Raw genomic sequence first — 13,779 nt, 5'->3', positions numbered from 1 at the left:
GTCACGGCAAACTTAGACCAGTATAGCAATCGAAATTAAATTGCAGGCACATGGGACTCGTCAACTCATGTCTCAGGGCAACAAGCGCAGTGGCAATGTCCCTCGGATCTTTGCGATTTAAAGCTGAGTGGCACTGCAACTGCCATGGACAGGAGTGTCAATTAACACTACGCGTGCTTCTTATTATTCGTCCTGTCACTTGGTATGATAAAAAAAATCGCGAATACCTATGAAGTCTATATTATTATGTAATATAATGCATTGCGCAAACTAGACTAAGGTGACTGATATAACATAGAAATAGTACCCTCTCGCGATACAGCGATGTACCTTTTTTCTTTCTTTCCGGGGGAAAATCCGTCATGGATACCACCGCGTCACGGGGAGTTGGTTATGTGAGACTCCTACTCACTAAAATCACCCGGGTATTCCCACACTCCGCATGGGACGGGGCTGTGGCCACGTGGTTTACGATCCACGGCCCCGCCTGCGGTTGTCCGGGACTACGGATCCACCTCTAGGAGACTTTACCGTCCCCACTCCGTCGTTAGTGGCATGTTGGGAATACTTGGCATGCCAACCAACCCGTGAACCCTTGCCCAGTGAGGGACAAAGCCCCCGTTTTGCCCCAGGGTTCACTGTCAGGGCGGTAGTAGGCGCCTGCGCCCTAAACGTTTGCGGCGCATAGGATGAGAGGAAGGGTCTTTCTCTCGCTCCCGCTCCGCCGCCTCTTTCCGCGACAATACATCGGTGCAGAAGGAGGCCACCGCACTACACGCCCTCTCGCTGCCGACCATGCCTCGCACCACGGTCGACAGGGATAGGACGATACAGCGATGTACCTAACTTAATCATTTTTAACCATGAACAACCTAGATTGCGAAACTAGTTATACAATTTGATATGAATTATTTCTGTAGGGCAAAATACTATAACGACCAAAACTCTACTGGACTTCAATATTTCAATTCAATGTTATTTTCTTACAGCTGGTAGGCGCAACCTTCATAGGCATAGGCATAGCGGTACTAGTGGCACTGGATAAAATTACTGATCTTATACCGGCAATCAACACAATCCCCATCTTGGTAATTGTGATTGGCTGCATCATCTTTTTAATTGCCTTCTTTGGATGCTGTGGAGCTGTTAGGGAGAATGGATGTCTCCTTATTATGGTAAACTTTATTATATTATCCTTAATAATCACTTGTCTCTGACGATTACCGTGGACTTGCATACCGGTTCTCATGGTGTCGCCATCTCTGAGGTCCCTGGTTCGATCCCCGGCCGGGTCTTTGTAGAGAAGCTAATTTTTCTATGTTGTCTCGGGTCTGGGTGTTTGTGGTATTGTCGTTGTTTTCAATTTCCATAACACAAGTTCTTTAGTTACTTACTTTGGGATCGACCAACACATGTGATGTTATGTAATATTTATTATTCATATTTACGTGTTAAATTGTAAGATATATGACTGTATTAGCTGCCTCCATGGCCGAAAGGTCACCATGCTGGACTGCCACGCAGAGGTCCCGGGTTCGAATCCCAGGCCGGGAGAAATATTTGTAGGGCCTATATTTACTTCTCTCGTGAGTTTCTCTAATTTATCGTTGTTTATGTGTGTTCATTGCACCCGCGATACAAGGTCACCCTAGTGCAGGGCTATGAGTGTGTTCATTAAAAAAATGGTTCAACATAACTTCCAAAATAAAAGTTAGGTACCCTAATCGGATTACGAATATGGCATGCAAACCGGTTACTCAGTTAACCGTAAAATACTAGCAACCGTTCATTTTAGAACCCGGTTTTCAGCTAAGGAAAATCCGGGTTTTTCGGAATTTTCGTTATCTTAAAGTATGAAAACGTAAATTCGTAACTCATAATATCATCGTATCAATATATGATAAGCGCTAATTTAATACTAGGAACTCGGGTGCCTGATAACTGTGCAGCGACAACATTCGCCATATAAGTGCACCGGTGCAGGTAATCTTTTGGAGGTGCAGGTAATCTTTTGGTAGCGAGGGGCGCGTGCGCAAGCAGTCTAACAACAAATAGGCTCTGAATATGCATATTTATTTTAAAATATTAACGTTGTTGATTTCTTTTTTATTATAATTAGTTTTAACTAACAAAAAAAGAAAAGTATGTAATAATGAAATCTATTAAAATTACGTTGTTTTCAATTATTATTCCGCATTTTCATGAAGAAAAAGAAATAAAACAAACTGAGGCTTGATAGTCACGTAGTGAATTCGGACCCATAGTCTAGTGTCAACTGTTAGTTTCGCCAAGGAGCATATAATTTTACGAAATAAACATCGCGTGTTTTTATTTTACTATAAATTATTTCCTATGTGCTATTAAATAACAAATAAACAAAATATTGAAGAGATATATGTAAATAAATAACTTCAACTTAACTTTTCATCATTACAAATCAATATTAAGACAATAAAACTAAAATTAATATTGTTTCCATTGCATTCGTGTAACTATTTTAAGATTGCTAAATTTGACATAAGAGCAATAATTACTTTAATGTCAAAGTCGCGTCATAGTATGAACTGAGTGAATGAATAGTCTCAAAGCTGCCAATAAAACATCATAGTTTTAACATTACAAATAAGCTTACTTTAAGCACGTTGTGGTACGAAAAGTCAATGTAAGATTAAAGTAATATTGTTTTAAGAGGTTCCCTATGGCGCTGGTCTTCAGTCAGAATCAACGAGAGTGACTAAATATACAAGTTATTTGTAAAAACAGATATAACAAACGGCTAGGAGTGAAATCGTTCATTGAAATAATAAATGTAATAAAGTGTGAAAAGTGCATCTAAAATAAGCTATCGATATGTAAATGCATGTATTGTTATGAAAATATATGAAATTATGATTGTGAATATATTTTAGTGTAATACTTAAGTCAAAGTAAAAATTAATTTTAGAAAAGCCACGAAAAATAGTTCATGGGGTATGTGAAAACTAATGTTAGTAAAATTGAAATAAACCAGACAGATTTTTGCAACAAGATTAAGGTGTGCGTACGTGTGTGTATGGTCTACTTTTCTGTGATAAAATCAATGATCTGAATAGGTTATTCCAAGTTTGTACATAAACGTCTATATATAGATGCAAGGAGTGACATGGGGTGGTTAGTGGTAACCACCAAATATTTATTAATTACTTAAGTTTTGCATTCCACGAATAAAAAAGTATCTACTATATGCCTTAATCTCAATGTGACTGTCTCTGAAGGTGCAAAAGCACAGAGACAGGTGAACCAGTGCGATGCCGCAGACTGGGTTACCTGACACCAGATTGCGCCACACGACGCCGACAAGTGTACTTCGTGTAGATTAGTTGTTAATTTTTTATACTACATTACATGTAAGTTAGTCCTTAAGGTATATGTTACTTGGGTCATGTTGCCAGATTTAAATGAATAAATAACAAATAAATTAAAAATTATAAAATTTAAAAATAAATTTCCGCCTTAGTTAAAACAAGCTTTTCATATAGCTCGGAAAAAAGGTTTACTTTGGTGAAAGTTTTATTATCTAGTACATGTTTTACATTGCGCCATTAGAATTAGTTTAAAATCGAATTTTAAAAACTTAAAAACTTGAGTTAAAAAAAGTTTGAAAACTTGAACTTCCTTGGTTAGTTTACATGCAGTAAATCTATTTTCGGAAATAGAAAATTCGAAGAGTAATTCATCAATATTTGGTGGTTTTAACCACTCCATATCACTTTTTGTACCTATATGAATAGACATTTCACTACTTATTTTGGATTGGAACACCCTATTCCTACGTTTGCATTTCATTGACATGAGACTACTCAGTCAAACAATTAGTTATATATTTATTTATGTTTGATTATTTTCAGTACGCCGTATGTATGCTCATAATGGCAGGAGCAAATATTTGGCTGGCGGTGGCAATATTTAACAACTTGAATGGGCTAATGAACACGATCGAAGAATGGGTCGACACCGCATTCCAGCAACATGGACAAACTCTAAATGGCATGTTCAGGGCACTGGAAGAACTAGTAAGTATTTTTATTGGAATATGCTAGTCGAATCTCGTACCAAACACAGAAAGTTTATAGATATGGAGAGATTTATCTATTTTCTTCATCGGTTACCAGCTGTTTCATTATGAGGCTTTTGTCGAGAAGCGGCTAGCAGGAAAAACTATGGTAAATGGAATGATATATTGGAAACAATCACGTTGATTTGTTAAGTTCACTAGACACAACGCGGTCGGTACACTTTGGTATTTTATTTTTAATGATATGTGTTTTTGATAATAGTCTCACTGTTAGTGTAGAGGCATTTCTGAAGTTCATATGTACTTTTGCGCCGAATCCCTCCCATTGGTATATCCCATTAAATTACCATAAATAACTTTCAGTTACGATGCTGCGGAACGACCGGCAAGGAGTCCTATAACGACCTGCTGTTCATCCCGTCGTCCTGCTGTCCATTAGAAAACTGCGATAACGCAGACACCTACTACGACGGGTGTTCGGCGAAGTTCACCGAATACCTAACCAATTTTGGAAATATTGTTGGCTATATAGTCATTGTCGTTATTTGTATTGAGGTGAGTAGGGTTTTAAACTTTTACGTGAGAATGAAAAATCACGAAAACTTTCACAAATTAAATTAGTCTATAAAACGCTACTTAAGCTTCACCTAAATGTTCCTACACGTAGTACAATCATAAATTTTTACTTCACCATAAGGGCAACAAAATATAGTTAATATTGCAAAATAATGTTGTAAATAAATATATTAAGTACAGTATCTAATGCAGGTCGTTTGTGAAAATTTCTTTTAAATTTCAGGTCTAAGACGAGCATGGTAAAGACAATGTGTTATTTTTTTTACATTTTTAACTTCATTTCAAAACAAACTTGCACATTATGCTCGACATTACATTTGATAAGCCAAGCGTTTGCAATCCCAATTACCTAATATATTTGTTATTATTAGTAACTCAATAATGTCCTTTTCTGTTTCAGGTTACCGCGATGATCTTTGCACTGTTCCTGAACAGTCGGATCTCTAAAGCAAAGCGAGGTTACTAAACCAGACGTCATTTGTTCAATAAAATGAGAAATAAGCCCCTCCGGCGTACTGTCACCGAACGTTTTAAAAATTATGATGATCTTCTATTATCTTTTATTGTATCTGTATTTCAAAGATATTTGGGAAAGTAACACAATTTAACTTCTGGAACGATATCATACACAATATTTGCTACCCGCTCTGAAAACAAGCAACGGACTCTTGGTCGTGTTGTACCGAAGGCCATAGACCTCTCTGCGCCAGCAGAGCAGCAGAGCTCACAAATGGCTTACGAAATGCACCCGTCAAAGGACTCGGCAACACCATATCATCTACATAACTATTGGTAACGATATGTGGTCCCAAAAACTGAGTATCCGACGTCAACTTTGTTTCAGGCTAACAGACGCAGTGGCAGTGACCATGCACTGCAAGTGCTAGGGTAGCTGTGTCGCTTACCACCAGACGCATCCCATCACTTAATATCATGAAAAACATGAATGACGTTGTGCCGCCCTCCTAACGTAATTGTGGTGGTTGTTATACCAATAGCTAACGATCGTAATTATATCACCGAGGTCAGATTCATCTCAGCTTACTCCATAAGTTTTAATACGTGTTTACGTGGCCTGCCGGAATACAGTCGCAACGCCCTTAGCCGTGGAGTGGACGTAATGTGGTTGCCCCACAGAACAATAAATACAGTAGAAATGCTTAGTGGGCATGACACGTGCGCCAACAGTACGCCGAGTTCTACATACTGAGCTCTACTACATATTGAGCTCAATCTGTCATTTTCGCTTTGTACGTTACGGTCATGTCAATTATCTCAAGCAAAACCTCGAAAATCGTGGAAGTATGCGTCATTTTACTATTGTGAAGTTAAAAAATGATATCTGTAATATTATCCTTGATGGTGTTTCATATCATCGATAAGTATTATTTTATTTAATTTTAATAAATTTTTAATCTTCTACTCATTGTAATATTTTTTGTTAAAAAAAAACGAAAGTAAACCTTATGGCGCTGCAATATGGTAAACTTTTTTCGTCGTCTCGTAATCTTTCAGCTAATGCCGTTAGATGGTAGCACATCGAATGAAATTTAAGTATATAACATTTTGTATGATATATAATCAAAATGACGTGACTTGCAATAATATGTCAACTGAGTAAAGTTTAAATAATATTAACAATCCATAATTGGTTACTTTTTTAAAATTAGAAACTCCAATCATTATTAGTTTTCACGGTGTTCAACATTATGATTGTGTGAGTTTTAACGAGATCGGTTCTAATAGTATCGAGGCTTAAGGGACTTCCATTGCTTTTTTTCGGCGGGTTGCCCATTGCCAACAAAGTCCAGGGACTAGCCGCGGGTTAAAGAGCGACTTCTCTAACTTCAAAGTGCGATCTAAATAATTTCATTATTTGGTCGATCTCAGTCACACGTTCAACACTGACAGATAGGCTAGACTTGGTATTTAGTAGAACCTTTAGATTTGGTAGAAAAGGAAAACATACGCAAACGAGGATTAAGACAATCTTGTTTCTTATCTGTTCTTGTGTAGTACTTGTTATACTTCGTAACATTTATTTTGTTTCTAGGTTCGACTTAACATTTAATTTTTAATCCTCCCCATTGGGTGATATGAAACTTTGGCAACCATACGTAAGTCCAAAATCAATATGTGTTATTGGTACTCGTGTCTTGGTGCTGCTTCAAGGAAAAGGTTCACGAAAAAACCCTCGACGGTATACAGCAGTGTTGTGAATTTGGACGCACATGATGACTATGTAAAGATGTAGTATCTTCAACCAGTACTGCTGCCAGGAATAAATAGACACGATATGAAATTCGATACACGCACAGTTCTGATGACAACACAAAGATATGGTTCAACCACAGTTTTATTGTAATAATGTCGTAAACCTGATGCTGCTATCAGGATCGTTCCATGAACTAGGAACTTTTCAACATAGGTGCCGACCTTGTTGATATCTCTTGAGTATTAAATGATTCTACATACAGGGTAATTTTAGTGTTTATAATTATACGCTCGTAGAAGCATTCTGCAATTAGCTTGAGCTATTAATTGCTTAATAAAACGTTACTTATTGATCTATCGTCGCCTTAGAGTGAAAATCTCCCATACGGGTTTTTTTTTACGTAGTTCGTTTTTACTGATTTTTGTTAGATAAATACTTTAAAATATATTATTAAAGCAATATAGTATCTGATAGAGGTATAATTGAACTAATTAAAATGTTAACTACAAACATTATTGCATTTACTACATTTTACACCACATTTTTATTTTCGTCCTGAAAAATTACGTAGAAATCACATAATATGAGGTATTGACTCTAAGACCAAATCGCAACCATTCCGAAATAATAGGATAAAGTTGAAATTACGTTATTTCAATTATATCTCGCAACGGTTGTAGTATGGAACCGAGTTGCCATGATATTTCTTTGTTTCCATGCATAACTCCAAAATTAATAAACTATGTCATTTGGCGCCACTCGCCCTTGGAAATGTTTTTATTTTAATTATCTATTTAACACCTAGCTTGATTAGATGGAGTCATCATGTTCCTTACTAAAAACAATGAAAATAAATTATCTGATTTTTTAATTTATATAAAATAGACTAATGTTTAGCCACAATGATGATTATAAGAAACGATGTAACTGACGATGGCACGCGTTTGTGGAAAAATTGCAAATTCGCTCTAGCCTTGAATTGTCCTAAATTTCAATTTTTACACAGAAAATACAGATATATCGGTAGCGTATTCCATTTTTTTGGCTGTACGCATTATGGGCTATTCAAACAAGCAGTACCCGCTACAACTGTGTGTAGCGAAAGCGCGGTATCCCTCCTGGTAATTGTATGAAATTCCGCAGCTACAGCGAAACCAAGATTCCGCGTTCCACTGCCTCTGTTGACGGTATCCCTTAGCTCGGTAGCAGCGGCAAATTCATCCCCTCCTCACACGCGGGGTGTGTCAAGTCAGTGACGATTAATTTGTTGACATAGGAAGGACTCATTAGTGATCAAGAGACAGTAGTAGCAGTAGAGCTCCATGTGAAAGAGTTCTTCCAGGAAAGTACTAGTACGAGTAAGGTGGGGACCTTGCCTAACTCTACTGCCGAGCAGTAATGCGAGCATTACTGCGTTCCGGTTGTGAAGGGTAAAGTTGTTCATCCCGTCGTTTGATTTCATAAAAAAGACGCCGAAACAGGTAAAAGATAATTTATGGAGTTTATACGCTACCCACGGTTATAATGTGGTTTTATTTAATGACGTCACAGAAGTAATTGTCTAGACGGGTGAAAATCAAGAAAGTTTCGTATATCGCTACGGTGTAAGAATACCGCATACACACTCGGATATCGCTATCGAACATCGCGTATATCTGAAAAGACCTTTAGCAAGGATGATAACGGTCCCATCTCTAGCAAATCGGATGGAATTGAAAGTTTTTATAGTCCTATTCCGTATACGAACATGATTTGATAGTATCATTTATATGAGTATTTGTAAAAGTAACTTACGCGAATAACATATCTCGACGTTGCATTTGAGTGCACCCGTTTGCTAATAAGTAGTAGCCAACGGAAGAAAAAAGAAGAATGGAAATGGCATCATGCAACATTTTGTATCAAAACCGGTGTCGCCATACGCACACATTTCAAAACGTAATCTTACATTAGCACTAAGATAACATAATTTTGATTGGCTATAATTTTTCAAACGGAAATAGACAATAATAAAAATGTTTTGGTAAAAAAAAACAAACTTATTTGGATCTAATAAGGTTTTATTATTACTAGTCACTTAAAAGCTAAGAATCCTATGAACACAAACTTGGAACAAAAGCAAAAAGTTGACAATCTACAGATAGGGATGTGACATGTAATTGATATCGACATTATGTTTCATAACTAGCGGAATATTGAACTAGGCATTGCTTTACACTTGCTATAATTAGGGTCATCGAGTATATAACCAGAAATAGAGACGAAATGTCATTTACTTTGTTTGAAAACTATTCTGCCATATCATTGCTGTGACAACTGCGCTCCGATTGGCTAGCCCGAGATCGATCGTCAATTGTTTAATTGACGGGTGTCGTCAACTGTTTCACTTCAAATCCACCGTTAACTTGAGCTTTGCTATAATGGACGAAAATTGCAAAATTACGTATTTAATATTTAATTACCGATGAAATGTGATTCCGTTTGTTTTGTAATTAGATGTTTTGCTGTTTTTCCCACACCACCGAATAGAACATCACGGTATTGTTAGAGATATTGTCTTTATTACAATAAATACAGAATATTTTTTGGAATATACGGAGACATACACAAAGGTAGTTGGCCTGTCTATATTTCAGTGCAAACGAGAAATATATGGCCCTTATTTCGTCTCTATTTCTGGTTATATACTCGATGATTAGGGTTAACCACGGAGTATATGGAAACGGCATTTAAAGCAATTTCTTCGAGAACTAGCGTAGCTGACTTTAAAATGCACACATTTGTTACCAAATACGCATAAGGTTTTACTACACGCAAATATTAATTGATATAACCTACACAGGCGTGTGCGTGCCTATACGTAGCTACATGCTATAATCATAGTAGTAATGATTTATTATCCGCTCACGCGATGCGCTCCTCCCGCCGCAAAATGGCGGCTATTTGGTTTGGCAAATTAGAAAAGGATTCAGTTTAAATACAAGTTTTTATAAATAAAAATTATTATTCTGCATTGCTAAATAAATACCCTCCGTAGGTACTACCAACAAAAACATCTCAAATAAAATGCAGTAAAACACCTCAAATCTTTCTTGGATTTCTTGGATTGGGGAGTGTTCGTAAAGAACCGAGTAAGAGAAGTACATAGAGGATCTAAGATAAATGACTAGCGTCATATCGCAGGTTACTTAAATCCGGCAGATCTTCATTCTAGGGGCTGCCAAGCAGACGGTCTATTGAAACAGAGGTGAAATAGCCTTGTTCCAGGTTATACAGAAAGAAGTTTTTGGTAAAAAGAGAACGTATAAAGACCTGTCCACAGTGACAGATTCACATGGTTTAATTAGAGTCAAAACAAAGTTGTTTTCCGAAGAAATTCCGTCTAGTTACAGGTTTCCAATTTTGTTACCAGGTGACTACCTATTTTGTGAATACAAAATAGTAGAAACGTTAGTTAGATGGAAACACATTCAGTTATTTCATGCTGGAACACAGACTGTTTTAGCAAACCTGAGAGAAAATCTATGGATCACCGGAGTTTGAGCCTTAGTCAAGAAACTTTCAAGAGAATGTGTAATCTGTAAAAGACACAGGAAACTACAAAAGAATACGAGTCCTCTCATACCTTTGCCTACAAATAGGACGCATGCTGGCAAACCTTTCGAAGTTAGTGGCGTAGATTTGGCTGGACCGCTTCTGCTGCGTAATGGAGACAATGTGTGGATTGTGCCTTATACATGTGCAGTTTATCGAGCTATTCATCTTGCACTCGTCGTAGGTCTGTCCACCAGTGAATTTTTTCTGTCATTTCGGAGATTTATAGCACGGCGAGGTAGGGTATCCGCGATTTATTCGGACAACGGAACGAATTTTATTGGTGCTACGAATTTGTTGAAGCGTATTAATTTTAAATTTTAAATTTTTATTGAATTAAAGATAAAGATAAGATAAAGATAAAGATAAATTTATTTCAACTTAACTTAATCTAAATATAAGTAAAAAAAAAACAAAAACAAATGTAAGGGAAGCTAATATACAATTGGTAAAAAAAAAAAACCTTAATTATTATACTAATCATAAAGCTATACAATTAATTATTAGAAGCCTACCAGTATACTTGCGATGCCTAAACTAAGTACATTATTACCTGTATCTTAAGCATCTTGTTTGTCCACATATTCATTATATTAGTGCTTAAAAACATCAGGACTGAAAGTAGAAGATGCTACTAAAAAGCGGCCAAAGGTTATAGTCCTAGGCGTTCCCTCTACCATCTCAGATAACACTTTAGAAAGCTCTATTAAACTTAGCCATAAATCAGGCAAAAAGAACGAGCCCACCTGTAACTATATTTTTGAAGTCACAGCTCCCATTCGGAGGACACTCATAGACCAGCAGCGTGTCTTTATTAATTGGACCTCCTGCCCGGTAAGAGACTACACAATAGTAACTAGGTACTATAAATGCCAGCAGTACGGACACTCCGCAAAGTTCTGCCGGGATACTGAGTCCACGTGCGGCCACTGCAGTTGCACGGGTCACTCGATCAAGGAGTGTTCTAAGCACGCGGAGCTCGCGAAGTGCGCCACCTGTATACGCTTCAATAAACCCGCCAACCACAAAACAGGAGACGAGCAGTGTCCAGCTAGGAAAAGCGCAGTAACCAGGCACATAGGTACTATTGATTATGAGGGCGCCTAGAGCGCCGCCCTCCTATCCTAATACAGCTTATATATGGGCACTAATGTTAACGATTTAGCACAGGACATTGATGCGACGTGTGAATTTCAATCCATATCATGCGACCCAGATAAGTGCCCCACGTTTATTTCTAAGCCTACTTATCATTTAAAAATAGTTTTACAGAATATTAGAAGCATTAGATGTAATTTTGACGGTCTTTTAACGTTGTTAAATCCAACTATTGTGTATTTATAATTGGGAGGAAGTATAGTCATACACCACCATCCGTGAGATAAAGTGGATTCGGATCCCGCCAAGATCACCGTGATCGGGAGGCTGGTACGAGCGTATGGTACGGACAGTGAAAGAGCTTTTAAGGCGTGTTTTAGGAAACGCTTCACTTTCCTTCATCGAGTTAGAGACAATTTTGATCGAGTGCGAGGCGATCGTCAATTCGCGACCTTTGTCTTATGTCGTCGATGATGCTGACATTCCGTCGCAACCTATTACGCCAGCTTCATTCTTAAAGCCTTTGGCTTGCACGGAAATCTTGGATTTAGATCACCTTGATGCAAAGGGCTTCAATTTACGGCTAAAATATTTGCAGAAGCTTAGGGATGATTTGAAGATGCGTTCCCGCAAAGAGTACCTTTCGTTATTAGTGCTCAGGGGTAAAAACGGTCACTATCATAGATATGGAACAAAAGGGGAGATATGTAATGTGACGTAGTAAGTGTAGTATACTTATTTAGTAGTAGTGTAATGTACTTAGAATAATTATATACAATAAATATTCAGTCTTGTAACAGCATTCGTTGGTTTCACTCGTCTCCAATATCCCCGGCTACCACCGTCCCTACATGGCGACCCTGCCTTATTTGGATGCGTGTCGCGCAACACAGTGCAAACCTATCAGTGAACTGTGACTGGACCCATTTTTTGAAAACATGTGTAAACCAGCAGCGCCGAGTCCTTCAACCCCAAATACTGAGGATAAACACGATATTATCACTCAAGTTGGATACAGCAATGTATTGAATCAACACGCTCATGAAGCCATCAATTATATGAGTCATATAAGTTTAACTTTATGGCTTTTAATTGCAGCCATACTTCTGGGGACAATTTTTTTTCACTATGCGGATTATTAATGCCTGTCATAACAAGAAAATAACAAGAAGAGAGCGAGCTATAGTGGTAGAATACCACAAAAATCAAGGAGAAGCTTAAATATATACATGTGTGCGTGTAAACAGTGTTTAAAGTGAAAATGAGACAATTACGTGGTAAATAAGTGAGTGGATATTCATTAATTAATCAATAGGAGATAAGGACTTTAAGTTTACTTTTATGGTATGGAAATAATAAACAATTTACATGAATCTTTATTACAAGTAAGAACTTATTTAATTAAGATAGGACCAATACGGAGAGAAGGTGAAATAGTGCTTAAAAAATTTGAAGAAGCGAAAAAACTACAAAAAATTTTGCATAGTAAAATAGAGGAGATAAGCAAAGATATAGAAAGTGGATTAATAAAGGAACAGGAAATTAAATTAATTAAAGAAAGGATTAGTAAGTTTAATGTATTGTACAATGAAATAGAAGAATTGTGTAAAGTTACAAAAAAAAAATTATGTAATATAATGGAGTTTGATCTTAAGACTGTGTTAAATTTGTTGCCAGTACTAATAACCGACGATGAGACAAGCATCAAGCAATTAATTGCCGGTATTGACTATTATAATTCCATGTTCCAAATTCCAAAATAATTTGGTAAAATTTGTATTGAAAAGCCGACTGTCGCAATAAGTAAAATTAAAATTAGAAACAAATTACAGTTCAGTTAACAACTTATTGGATGATATGCGATCACGACTAAGAAAAAAGAAAAAATCAGCAGCGGCTATTCAAGACAAATTGCATAAAATACAGCAAAATCATTTGTCTATGGATGATTTTGGGAGTCAAATTTCTGAATTATTCGTAGGGTTAACGATTGCGCAAGCCGACGGAAATTCCAGCAAATATAATGTATTGAAGACGATAAACGAAAAATACGCCGTTAAGCGGTTCGCGGACGGATTGCGTAATCGTCGACTTAGCACGATAATAGCAGCTAGAAATATTAGTACATTGACAGAGGCCATCCAGGCAGCTAAAGACGAGGATACTGCGACTTCCTCAACCTCGGGCGATATTTTTAGTATGGATTATAACAGACGTGACAATTTCAGAGGCCGTTGTAACA

General features: G+C 37.1%; 1 protein-coding gene across 1 annotated transcript; it reads left to right on the top strand.

Annotated features, from left to right (window-relative positions):
* The first annotated feature begins 362 nt into the window (after nt 1-362).
* LOC113239311 (leukocyte surface antigen CD53-like) lies at nt 363-5,274 on the top strand. Its single transcript, XM_026476233.1, has 6 exons — nt 363-395; nt 689-838; nt 990-1,175; nt 3,888-4,052; nt 4,418-4,609; nt 5,031-5,274. Exons 1-6 carry the CDS (start codon nt 363-365, stop codon nt 5,094-5,096), a joined length of 792 nt encoding a protein of 263 aa, XP_026332018.1. The 3' UTR covers nt 5,097-5,274.
* The last annotated feature ends 8,505 nt before the right edge of the window (nt 5,275-13,779 follow it).

Source organism: Hyposmocoma kahamanoa, unplaced genomic scaffold (assembly GCF_003589595.1).
Source record: "Hyposmocoma kahamanoa isolate Upper Pololo Valley unplaced genomic scaffold, ASM358959v1 114, whole genome shotgun sequence".
Lineage (NCBI taxonomy): Eukaryota > Metazoa > Arthropoda > Insecta > Lepidoptera > Cosmopterigidae > Hyposmocoma > Hyposmocoma kahamanoa.
This window is presented reverse-complemented; position numbering and strand designations above follow the sequence as displayed.